This window comes from Macaca mulatta, chromosome 6, assembly GCF_049350105.2.
Source record: "Macaca mulatta isolate MMU2019108-1 chromosome 6, T2T-MMU8v2.0, whole genome shotgun sequence".
Lineage (NCBI taxonomy): Eukaryota > Metazoa > Chordata > Mammalia > Primates > Cercopithecidae > Macaca > Macaca mulatta.
In genome coordinates, this window is record NC_133411.1 from 61,671,276 (window position 1) to 61,684,669 (window position 13,394).

The window sequence follows — 13,394 nt, forward strand, 5'->3', positions numbered from 1 at the left end:
GGGAATAGCACCCTGCAGAACCTTTGCTCATCTGCCAGTATCATGTGGTTCACCCAATCACCTCCAGAGGCATCCCAAGCCTGTGTTGGTTGTTCAGGACTGAGGGGCTGTGGAGCAATGGGTTGGTAACAAGGTCAAGGAGGCTGGTTTTCATGTTCTTTCTTCATTACCTCAGCTCTTCAGTTTGGCCTTAGTCGTTTTGTTGTTCCTTTTGACAAATGCTCTCCTGCTACACCTCTTATATTAACACATTTCCTTGCCTTCCTGTTACCTGTGACCACCCTAGAGCTTCTCCTTTCAACCCACTCTCTGCCCAGGCTGCTTTCCCTAAGTAAATGTTTTGATTATGCTGCTCTTCTTTAAAGCATTCAGTGGGCCCCCACTGCCCACTACATTTCATCCCATTTCCTCATCCTGGCATTCAAGGCTCTCCGCAATTTGATTTCAGCCTACCCTCCCCTTTGTGTTTTCATTCTCTCCTTATGGGCAAGGGACTACTATGTAAGATCTCTGCCTCTTTTGCACCTCTACTCTTTTTGCTTTCTCCCCCTCCTTTCACATTTATTTTCTACACTGGATTCATCACAAGTACATAGTGTTTATTTGTGTCTTTCCACTCTACAAAAACATATATAACATATATTGCATAACTATCATGTGGTCAACATCATGTAAAGGTGGAAGGGAAGTGTTTGAGTAAAACAATTTAGTGCACAGAATTAAATATTGTTGGCTGTGTGCAGTGGCTCCTACCTGTAATCCCAGCATTTTGGGAGGCCAAGGTGGGCGGATCACGAGGTCAGGAGTTTGAGGTCAGCCTGGCCAACACAGTGAAACCCTATCTCTACTAAAAATACAAAAAAATTAAGCAGGTGTGGTGGCAGGTGCCTGTAATCCCAGCTACTTAGGAGGCTGAGGCAAGGAGAATCACTTGAACCTGGGAGGCGGAGGTCTCAGTGAGCCAAGATCATGCCACTGCACTCCAGCCCCAGTTGACAGTGTGAGACTCCATCTCAAAAAATAAAAAGAATTAAATATTTTTCAGTTCTCCCACTTCCCCAGAAAATGATGACCAAAGCTGTTTTGTTTGTGTAAAGTCTAGCTAGAATGTAGGTTATCAGAAAAGCAAACCAAAACAAGATTTCATTTTCACCTATTAAATTAGGATAGTTCAAAGTAATTCCATAGCCCAAAGTCACAGGTAACAGAGAAATAGGGGAACCAGCCTGTAATCACTGGTAGGAATTATGAATTGTTACAGCTCAGGAGGGCAACTTGAGAACTATGTTTTAAAAACTTTCAAAGTGTTGACAATTTTTGACCCTGGAGTTCCACTTGTAAGTATCCATTGTACAAAAAGCATCAAGGAATGTGCACAAATATTCTTAAACAAAGACGTTTAAAACAGAAATCCAAATATCCAACAATATGGAGCCAGTGCAATAATGGTACTGCTAAGTGCTAGGCAGCCATTAAAAATCATGTTTTAGGAAAAAATTCAACAGCATGGAAAATGCTTCTAATATATTAGTAAATAAAAAGCATGTTCCAAAATAATATGCATAGTATGACCCCCATTGTATAAAAGCACATAAAAAAATTAAAAGGATATGCATCACAATGTTAATGTGATTCTTTCTAGGATTAGTCATTTTCTATTTTCTCCTTTGTATTTTTCCATAATGAACATGAATCTCTTTTATAATCATTGATGGTAAAGCTCACCTTTTTGTAATCCCAGCCCAATATTTTAAAATGTATGACTTGGAACCCTTGTCTTCAACTTGAGGTGGTTAGCTATTTACAAATATTTATGAGATTTTCTGTTATTGAGTGCTGTAGATTTTAAAAGAAAACAAAGAGACATAAGCATTGTTCTTTTGTGACTATAAGTGAATGATGACACAGAAAGTAGAACCAATGACCTCTGAAGAAATAATCATATTTAAATAGCAAATATTTAGTCCTGAGCACTATATCAGATTAAATTTACTTGGTTTTACCTTTCTTTAATACATATAGCTCAATGCCTTGCACATAATATACATTCAATCAGTGTTTGTTGAACGAATAAATCAATGTGTGGGCAGTTGAATGATGAAAAATGGAAGTTCTGAGGCCACTGGAAGGAGGTGTATTTACTTGATCTACAAAAGCTCCATGACCAGTGAGACTGGGTTTCCAAGACCAATGTTGTTGTAGCCATTATATAAATTCATTGGCTGTAAAACCTCACCATTTGCACCTCCCAATCTACCTCAGCTCTTGCAGAGCTTTCTACCTCGGAAATGCAAAGTAAAGATGCTTTCAAACAGACATTACTGGAATCATCATCGTCACCATTTATTGAATGTTTCCTGTGTGCCAGACACCATAAGAAGCACTTTATGTGCATGATTTTATTTAATCCTCATGATAACCCTGTGAAGAAGGCATGTGATCTCCACTGTGGACAAGAGAACTGAAACACAAACATTTAAATGTCCAGTGTCATGTAACTAGCAAGGAGTCCAGCCAAACTCTAAGCCAATTCTAGGTGACTCCAAACACTGGGATTAGTCACCATGCTACAAACCTCATTCTTGGAGTCAGGACACAAATTTTCAGTGCTGATTAACATGCCAGATGGACACATTTCTTTTTTTTTCCTCTTATTTTCTTTTTCTTGGTGTTATCTTTAATTTTAGCTATTCTGGTGAGTGTGCAGTGCCAGTTCATGGTAGTTTTTATTTGCACCTCACTACTAATCAACTTACTGACCAATTGGATATCCTCTTCCTTTGTGAAGTGCCTGTTCAAGTTGCTTGCTAATTTTTCCTTTGTTTTTTTTTTTTTTTTTTCTTAGCAATTTACAAGAGTTCTGAATAAATATCCAGTCTTGGGTTTGTGTTGAAAATATCTTCTATTCTGTGGCTTGTCTTTTCACTCTCTTCATTTTCTCTTTTCTTTCTTTCTTTTAAAACTTTTTGGGAAAAATGTCATTACATATTCAGAGGCATAAAAGAGGGTAGGGGAATGTCAGTTTCACATTTAGAGACAGAAAACAAGGTATCACTATCCTCCTTCACCATGATTTGGCTTCAACAGCTGTCACTCACAAACAATCTTATTTCATCTAATCCCCACCTACTTCTGTTTCTTTCTCCACCTAATAGATTATTTCAAAGTAAATCTTGAGCATCATAATATTTCATCCATAAAGATCTCAGTATGTGCCCCTAATAAATAAGGACTCCTTTAGAAAAATACACAACCACAATTTCATTATCATGCCTAAAAGAGCTTAGTAATCAAGGATTCCTTAATTCATAAAATATTCAACAAGTGCTTAAATTTCTCCAATTGTCTCAAATTTTATTCTTTTACATTTTGCCTGTTTGAAACATAATCCAAATAAGCCCCATACTCTGTAATTGGTTGATGGAGCTCTTCATATCCTTTTAATCTACAGATTTCCTCCATTTCTTTTTTTCCATCTTGCCATTTAGTAAACTAGCTCATTGTCAGTTAAATTTTCAATAGTCTGGATTTTGATTATTGTGTCACCATGTGTCATTTAACCTACTCCTCTGTTTCTGTATTTTCTACAAATTGTTAGATCCAGAGGGTTGATCAGACTCAGGTTCAATTTTTTGGCATGAATACTTCCTCGGTGGTATTTTACACTTCTATCTGGAAGCACGTAACTATGCCTGGTTGCTTCTGTGACATTAGCAGATGCTGATGACAACTGCCCCTTATTTCGTTAGGAGCAGACACCCAATTACAAACCACACATTTTGATTAATCGCTGATATTATATGACTTCATTGGATCCTACTGTTTTACTTGAAAATTGGTCTGGAGGCCGCGTCAGGGGAGAATTGCTAGAGCCTAGGAGTTAGAGGCGAGCCTGGGGGAACATAGGACCTTATCTCTAAAAAATAAATCCTAAATTAAAAAATAAAAAATTTGGGTGACTCTGGCTGGGCGCGGTGGTTCACGCCTGTAATCCCAGCAGTTTAGGAGGCTGAGGCAGGTGGATCACAAGGTGGGAAGTTCGAGACCAGCCTGGCCAGTATGGTGAAACCCTGTCGCTACTAAAAAGACAAAAATTAGCTGGGCGTGGTGGCAGATGCCTGTAGTCCCAGCTACTCGGGAGGCTGAGGCAGGAAAATTGCTTGAACCCGGGAGGTGGAGCTTGCAGTGAGCCAAGATCGGGCCACTGCGCTCCAGCCTGGGAGACAGAGAGAGATTCTGTCTCAAAAAATAAATAAATAAATAAATAAATAAACAAATAAATAAATAAATAAATAGGGTGATTTGAAATTAACAAATGGAATGGAAATAGAGAGGTTTCTATTTCAGTTAACTTTTGTGATCTGACCTGAACATCTGGGCCAGTAAACAGCATAAGGGATGTGTCATGGTTCTCTAAGGGTCACATCTAGCATGGGGCTTAAGACTGGTGAACAGGAAAAATATGGCCTTTAGGTGTTCAAGGAAATGTGAACAGTGTTGGTATAGATTTTGTAAAAGTGTTCTAAATTCAAAATGTGTCAACTCCTGCTAAAGGAACGACTTTGCCCAAGTACCATTTTGGAATAAATTGTTATGCCCAGACCGTTTATTCCCCGAAGAAGACCACCAGAGTCCAGAGTCAAAGCTAAGCAGCAAGGATCTTTATTACAGGTTCGAACCTGGAACTCTCCCTCGCTCGTGAAACGAGACGGGCAGGAGAGCTCCCCCACTGAGCTCCGAGCAGTGTTATATAGTCTAAGAAAAGTGGGCATAGAGTTATTATACAAATCAGATATATGATTGGCTAGTGTTTGAACAAGGCGATTTGGCTAACTATGATTGGTTCCCGCCATTTCTGATATTTTGGTTCAAACTTTGAGGTGGGAGAGCAGGTTTATGGCAGCAAGAGTTTATCTTACTTAAACACGTCTTGTGACCTTGCCTCAGAACTTACAAAATCTCTGGTATGTGCAAAACAAAATCTCTGGTACGTGCAGAAAACCAGGTACTCGCCGGGCGCGGTGGCTCAAGCCTGTAATCCCAGCACTTTGGGAGGCCGAGGCGGGTGGATCACGAGGTCAGGAGATCGAGACTATCCTGGCTAACACGGTGAAACCCCGTCTCTACTAAAAATACAAAAAACTAGCCGGGCGTGGTGGCGGGCGCCTGTAGTCTCAGCTACTCCGGAGGCTGAGGCGGGAGAATGGCATGAACCCGGGAGGCAGAGCTTGCAGTGAGCCGAGATCACGCCACTGCACTCCAGCCTGGGAGACACAGCGAGACTCCGTCTCAAAAAAAAAAAAAAAAAAAGAAAAAAGAAAACCAGGTACTCACAGAACTTACGAAATCTCTGGTATGTGCAAAGATTAGAGAGCAGAACAAGGGTGTAGCGGGTGGGGGGCGGGTACACATCTATCTTTGTGCCCTTTCAAAATCATGGTGTAAAGGGGTCTCTCCAAGTTCCCGGTCCTCGATGACAGAAAATCAAAGCAGCCTCTTGAAACCCAGTTAAAACTCACTGCTACCTTCCTAGGTCGAACAATAACAACAACAACAAAAACCCAGCAGGTTATATGCTTATAGGTTACTGCCTCTGTCTGGGCATGTGAATCGTGGCAGACATGCAGCAGCCTTAACTGTTAGGTGGAATAAAACACAAGAGACTACTGCTGAATAAGAATTTTCCTCTTGCAGATTCAACATTCAACATTTCAAATATAAGTCATTTGTTTGATCAACAGACAGGATGAGACAAGGCTGTTCTAGAGGAGGCAAAGCCCTTTGAATACAGAGAGGATGAAAAGAACAGTAGGTAATTGACAAGAGTTTGGTTTTGCACTTTGGAAGCACCTTTGTGTGCTAGACACATGCTTCAGTGTTGTAGCAGAAAAATAGCAAAAGAAAAGGTACTAGCTTTACAAGGTTCTATTTACAAAGATGCTTAAAAAGAGGCAAGATCTTCACTATGGTTAGATTTTTAGTTTTATTAATGGTCGCAGAAGCTAAACAGCATTCAAAAACAATTCTAAATTACGAGGGCTAAAAACCAGAAAATAGGACCAAGAACAAACTTTTTTAAATCTAGAGACTGAAATTGCAATTTTAATATAATAAAATCCCTCACCCCATCTAATTCTCTATGGTCATAAAAATAATCCAGTTTAACCGGTGTTATAGGAATTAAAGTCCTACAAAGACAAAGACTAAGTATGTCATATTTACAGATATAAATCCCTGGTACATAGTAGGTGTTCAACAAAAAGCGTGTTGCATTAATGAATAAATTCCTAAAAGTATTAAAACCAAAAGTTCCAATTGTGAAATAAAACTGTACAATGCTAAGTTGAATCCCGACAAGCTGTCATCTCAAAAACCCTGTTGAAGCTGCTTAATAAAAGTGTTGCGTTGATGCACTCCATGTCTAGAAAGTTGTAAAACAACTGGAGAAGGTCCAGAGACAAACCTGACTTGCTCCAGATTACAGAGAATGACAGCCAGACTTACTGTTTGCATTCTTTTCTCTGCCTTTTGGTGAGCCGTTTCCATTCTAACAAAATCTTCTCATTTTTAATATTTATATGTCTAATGATTTAATGTCATACCACATCACTCTGGCCTTCGAGGTGCCCTGGACACGCATTTTTCTGATTTACCTTTACACGAATTATATGCAGACTGGCCAGAAATCATTCATTTCAACATGAACCTCTCAGGTAAGAATTGTGGTCTTACTTCTCTCTCCAGAAATAGCCTTCTTCACAGACTCCGTTTAAAACCAGCTCCCTCCACCCCCATCTTCTGTAAGCTTGTCCAGACATGGGGTACATCATTAGGCCAGGTCTTCCAGTCATTCCCTTGCTTGCAAAGCAATCATTTATAGGCGTTTGGTGTTTTGTCTGACATCTGTTTGATGCTGGAACTCAAGCCTTTGTCTCAATGAATCACTTGTCAGTGAAAGTCCATTGTAGGCTGGATTTCACACTTTCAGGAGGGGTTTACCTGTGATGGAAGTGATCTTAGGCTTTTTGAAATAACCAGCTCCCTCCGCCTCCCTATATTCCATGAAGAAACAGGAAAATGAGAGAGTCTGGGGAACCTGGTGCTTATTCAAGGCTTATTTTGATTTGTTCCCTTGGGTCTGAGCCAGGCTAGCATCTCTGGGGACTACATTGCCAACTCACCTCCATGGTTGAAATGTTGCTGCTAGAAAAAAACCAGGCTGAAACATTCATGTAGGATCTTTTGAGAGCATCAGATAAAAGGAAGATATTTTTGAAAAAGAAAGAAGGAAGGAAAGAGGGAATTCACCATTATCTAGTAGTTTGCAGAAGATCGTTTTTTAAAAGTGCAGTGGAATGGCTGTACCCACGTTGGTCTATGTCTAGCTGGAGCAGTGGGAATAAGGAGTTGGACTGGATTATAAACCTGGCTAAGTCTAGCAAGGCATTACATCTAGAAACCACTTTCTTTATTCTCCAAGCAGGGTACAAGTGACTTACAAGGCAGATATGGTAAGTGAAGTTTACCAGGCCCACACTATTCCCTTGTAGAAAGTGATTATTCATCCAGAATGCCCTATGGGAATTCCTGTGTGCACTCAGGACTTGAGAAGTAGAGCAAGAAAGGGAAGGGTCAGGCTAAGCCTAAGAACACCGTAGTTGGCCTTTCTAAACCAGGAGCCAGTGAATACTGTCAGGCCTCTGAACCCAAGCCAAGCCATCGCGTCCCCTGTGACTTGCACGTATATGCCCAGATGGCCTGAAGTAACTGAAGAATCACAAAAGAAGTGCAAATGCCCTGCCTCGCCTTAACCGATGACATTCCACCACAAAAGAAGTGAAAATGGCCGGTCCTTGCCTTAAGCAATGATATTATCTTGTGAAATTCCTTTTCCTGGCTCATCCTGGCTCAAAAAGCTCCCCCACTGAGCACCTTGTGACCCCCACTCCAGCCCGCCAGAGAACAACCCCCCTTTGACTGTAATTTTCCTTTACCTACCCAATCCTATAAAACGGCCCTACTCTTATCTCCCTTCGCTGACTCTTTTCGGACTCAGCCCGCCTACACCCAGGTGAAATAAACAGCCATGTTGCTCACACAAAGCCTGTTTGGTGGTCTCTTCACACGGACGCGCATGACAAATACAATATGCTTCGCAGAGCAGAGCTGGAATGTGAGATGAGATTATAGAGAAAAATCTGATAGAAAAATCATGGGCTTTGAATTTCTCTTTGTTTCGTAAGGAAAGGAAGATGCTAGACAGGGCATATTGGAGAGATTCTTCTTCATGACTTTTAACTTCTTTGCTTGGTTTCACAGTAAGTCACATTATGGAGAAGTTGTTACAAACAGATGAACCCCAAGGAAGGGAAGTCAGAATTTCCAGATCCGATGAGACAGTGGGTGGAAGAAAAGTTTTTCACTTAAAGTTTTAATTCAAAGAGAATAGGAAAGGGGAGGGGAAAATGACAACCCATCTGAGGCTTCTAAGGGATCCTTTTCATGTTCCTAAATTAGTACAAGGGGGTGTGGGGTAGGGTGCCAAACCTTGGGCTCATCAGTCACTTCATGCATCTAAGTTGAAAAACATCTAACCCTGAGATGCACATAATTTAATCATGCTGATTCACTGGTGACCAAAAGCTGTGAGCCCTTGGGAGCCAGGAATTCCCAACATGATGTGGTAATGCATTTTACAGCATGAACTCCAGGACCCAGGCTGGGGAACAAGACAGGGACTCTACATTCTAAAGTTTCTGCATAACAAAGACAGACCCTCCCTTCCAAATGCATTGAAAATGAGGGATCCCAAAGGGCAACTCTCACTTCCAGCCCCACCACCCCACATACCTTTTCATTTTCTGTTTGCACCATTAGGTCAGGAGGTTAATGAAAATGCACTCTAAAGTTATAAAGAGGATGAAGCCAGGCACGAATATTAGATTTCCATTCAAGTCTGAATATGCAATCTGGAGATGAAGAAAACCCCATTTGCTTCAAAATCTTACAGTTCTGTTCACATTTACTTGGATAGGACTGAGATGCTTAGGAAGTTGATAACTGCTAATTGCCTACCCTAGAAATAAACCTAGGAATGAAGGTTAGATCCCAGCTTGGAAGTGAAACGTTGCAAACTCTCTGTGTACTCAAATACTAAGTGATGATAATGTTGCAATCGGGAGCAAGCAAAAGCTGGGATTTAAGTTTTTCATTTTCAATTATGTATTTTTTTTTCTTTTTCTTTCTCTCTTCTTCCATCTATCTACCACTTGATTTTTCTTTCTTACTGTCTTTTTTTATACTTTCATCCTTAAGGACGGATCTGTAAATGCACAGTATTTTCTCTTGAGTCACTTAAAAATATTTCTTAACAACAGCATCAATCACCATTAAATGAAATAATTCATTGCACCAAACTTTGCTACTCTAGTTAACAGCAAATATTATAAAATAATCCTTTGATTGAAGGATGATGTTTTGTAATAATATCTTGAGACTGTTCACACACTCCGACGGAACAGCTTCCATGAGAGTAAATTGCTGCTGAAGACAAACCAACTGGAAAAGATACTTGCTTCTTGTTTTGTTTTGTTTTTTTCTTTTAAGGTTTTCACAATGGCTTCAAAGGAAATGCGAATTAATCATTTGTTTTGGCCCAAGAGCAGCAGAACTTATTTTGGAGACAAACAGGCAACACAAATGTAAACGGAAATCTGGGACTCCCAAATGCTAAAGCTGAAAGGAGTTAGTCTGAAAACATCAATTCTATTCAGCGTTTATTTTTCATTTGAAGATAGTGGAAATCATAGAAATCATGGACAATACAAGCTGGTCTTGCCTGGTAAATGTCCACATGAATCTGGTAGCCTTTAAGTACAGGTACAGTATTTTTAAATTGAAAGACAGGGCAATATGGCAGTTAATTAGCAACCAATACTGTCAACTACAGTGGATACAAAGTTTTACCATATAAATTAATTGCCATTACAAAAAGGCAACTGCTTTAGCTAAGAAGGTACAAAAACTGGAAACGTCCATAAATGTAACAAGAAGCTAGGTGAAGAAATACATAACAGACTGTTTTTCCTGTATAATATTTGAATATGCAAACCAAGACACCTGTGGCACTTTACATGAAAGTAGGAATAGGACTTACACTCCCACCCCCAGCCATCCCACCCCACCCCACCACCTACCCACCCATCCCCACCCTTTCAGGCCCCACCCCACCCCCACGTGGATTTCCAAAACATGGCAAATTCTAGGGTTACAAGGACAGGATGCCTCGCGGAAGCAGCAAGACGGCGAGCTCCGACCTGCTAGACAAAGAGGGAGCCTTATTGACAGTTGTAAAGCATTAGGCGTCAGACAGAAACTTGTCAAAAACAGCTGTTGTTGGGTACTGATTGATAATGTTTTCATTCTGACGGCTGAGACGCTGCAGACAGTCGTGGGTCTGAGGAGAGGCCCATCACTGGCGCACACATGAACACACACACACACAGACCACGGGAAGTCATTTAACAGATGGCTTAGGAGCACTCAGCCACGGTGCCTTAAAAAGACAACATTCTACATTTAATGAACTTGCAGGGAAAGCAAGGCCTAATAATCATTTATTTCTCATAGAAGGTGAGCACAACAGGACAAAATAAAAACAGGAATTGTGTAACTGGTCATCAGAATAAAAGTTTTGTGCTGCTCACGGATTACACAGTGTTAAAAATATTCAAGGATGCTGCAGACAAAATTGTATATGAATCACTATGGATCCTTCCTGATTCATGGCATTAAAAAAAAAAGCTTAAAGAAGTGTTTGATGTTTCAAAGGTAATGATTTCATTACAATCTACTCACAAGATTAAACCACAAAAACTATATTTAAATGGCATTAAGGGTCTGAAGTCTATCTTTTGGAGAAGTACCAGGTATTATGTCATTCTATAATATAGTGTGAGTCTGTGGTGTTTGGGTATCAGTCTATTTTACTTAAAAGTTACAAACATGTTTTTATCACTCGTGTAGGGAGCAGTTTTTTTTTTTTTTTTTTTAAATCATTTGGCCACTTAGTATTTTAAGTGGTCAAAGTCTACAAAGTATGCCAAAGAATATTTCATCTATGAACCTCAATATGCATAGATTTTTTTCCTGATTTAGAAAAGATCAAAGGTGCTAAACCTTAGCAAAACTGTACATTTATCCCTATGCAATTTTATAATTTAAATTAAATGGAAAAAAGCTAGTTCCAAAGACTGAATCTGAGTCCTAATATTATTTACTTGCTGCAGCCCCAGCACAATTTTAAGGGCACATTGAAACCCCTGAAAATAGAGGTTTATAATAGAAATACTGATAAACCTTTAACTACTAGAAGGCATTAACAGACTCCAACAAACTATAGTAGCATGTAATGAATGAATATATAGATGATTCTGTCTTTGTTATCTTTGTCAAATCCATGCCAGCTTAAACCCTAACCAGTATAAATTATACTTTTTCTGGCTGTTTTTAAAATTTTTATCTATTATTTTAAAAATTATTTTCTCTATTTTAATCAAACACTTGAAGTTTTTAGAAAAAGATATCTATGTTACATTGCAGCTTGACTTTATGCAGGCTCATTTATCCATTAAAAAATATTTGAAGACTCCACTCAGTCAAATGCAGTCTGTGATGCATGCATTGTACCTAAGTTTCCTCTAACTTTTCTCAGAAACGGAAACAATGTCTTTGCTCTTCAAAGAGAGGAGACTTCAGATGTAATCAAGAAAACATTATGCAACTTATCTTTAAGCTCTTCAGAGCTAATTTTACTATGGCAGGATATTCCTTCCTGATAAGGGGATTAATTAAGTTTTTGATGCTCACTTTTCTCTCATAGTCTATAAGTTCAGTATACAAAAAATAATAATGATAATAATAAAAGTAAGATAAAATAAAACAAAACCCCCAAGAGATCTTGAAAATAATATACATATTTTGTGGAGTCCCAGTCACATAATACTCCACTCCCAAACCCAGAGAAAATGATCAAGGTCTTGTGAGTCTTTTTGAGTTCTTCAAAAGGGATTTGATTTCCATAAGCCATGAATTCCATCCGTTTTAGCATAGAGTATAGAAGAGATGCTTAGAACAACAGAAGGAAGAGACATGCGGTGAAGATAATTAGTGGTAAACAGAGAATAAATTCTCTCTCAGTAGTGTGTACTTGACGTTAATGCCGATGATAATTCATCTGATCTACAGAATATTCACTTTAATAGAGAGATGAGAGTCTGAAATGACCAGAGAAAAATAGATACTGAAGCCAATATAGTCTTGATACCAAAATAAAATTAAAATGAGAAACTAACATGGTAGGTTCAAGGCCTTTGGGAGCCTGTTTTCTTTGTCAGATTTCACATTCTTATAGCTTCATGGTCTTTTTCTTCTAACAAATTAATCAGCTGAGAGAAGCTGTCTTTCAGTGCATCCATGTCGTCCAGTGAGCAGGGCTGCAGAATCCAGCGTTTTCCACGTGCAAGTGGTTCAAGTTCAAAATATTTTTTGATCTTAAGAGGAAAAAATAAAGATAAATAGGTTATTAATTATATCAGAAACTTTCTCATATCAAAATTCTGAGGGATAAAGTAGAGGAATTTTAAGGCGAAATTTATACGAACTGTGATGCCTACGACTTTGCAGTGTGGATGTCTGTTCACAGCTGTTGTTATAATGTGGGTTAGATATTGTGACCTGGGAGTGTTTTCTTTAGAGGTGAATGATCTGCATGCAAGCCACCATTCCACCCATACATTTAGCAGCATGGGAGGTCTGATGAAGTCGGAGAAAAAATTATTTGCACTATGGCACCAGGTAAGATACACTGCAGATACCAAAAGATTCAATTTAATCAAAATAATTAGCAGAGTAGCTTTCACTATCTCACTTGCCGACTTATTAAATTGGTGACGACTTACAGTATGTACTATATTGATTACTCAAGACTCAATTATTTTGACCATCAAGCACATAACACAACAAAAATCTAATTTAAATAATCTTTTTCTCTTTCTCTCTTAAATTTCTAGTATCTGTTTCTGGGACATGATAGCGTGTTTTCTTTTTTCTTTTTCTTTTTTTTTTTTTTTTTTTTGAGACGGAGTCTCGCTCTGTCACCCAGGCTGGAGTGCTGTGGCCGGATCTCAGCTCACTGCAAGCTCCGCCTCCCGGGTTCCCGCCATTCTCCTGCCTCAGCCTCCCGAGTAGCCGGGACTACAGGCGCCCGCCACCTCGCCCGGCTAGTTTTTGATAGCGTGTTTTCTAGGAAAGGATAGAAACTGCGTGTATGGGCTGGGCGCGGTGGCTCAAGCCTGTAATCCCAGCACTTTGGGAGGCCGAGACGGGCGGATCAT

At 39.4% G+C, this 13,394-nt stretch overlaps 1 protein-coding gene and 1 long non-coding RNA gene across 5 annotated transcripts in view; one reads left to right on the forward strand and one right to left on the reverse strand.

Moving 5' to 3' along the window:
• The first annotated feature begins 1,097 nt into the window (after nt 1-1,097).
• Nucleotides 1,098-11,946, forward strand: LOC144341415 (uncharacterized). The gene is made up of 2 exons (XR_013418334.1): nt 1,098-5,005; nt 5,327-11,946. It is a non-coding gene; the product is annotated as an uncharacterized LOC144341415 (long non-coding RNA).
• ARL15 (ADP ribosylation factor like GTPase 15) overlaps nt 9,762-13,394 on the reverse strand; it is a 441,654-nt gene continuing 438,021 nt past the window's right edge. For 3 of the 4 annotated variants that reach the window (XM_015140047.3, XM_078004127.1, XM_078004125.1), the window contains one exon: nt 9,762-12,551. In XM_015140047.3, the coding sequence (XP_014995533.1) occupies nt 12,399-12,551 (153 nt within the window). In that variant the 3' untranslated portion in view covers nt 9,762-12,398. 4 annotated transcript variants of the gene reach the window in all.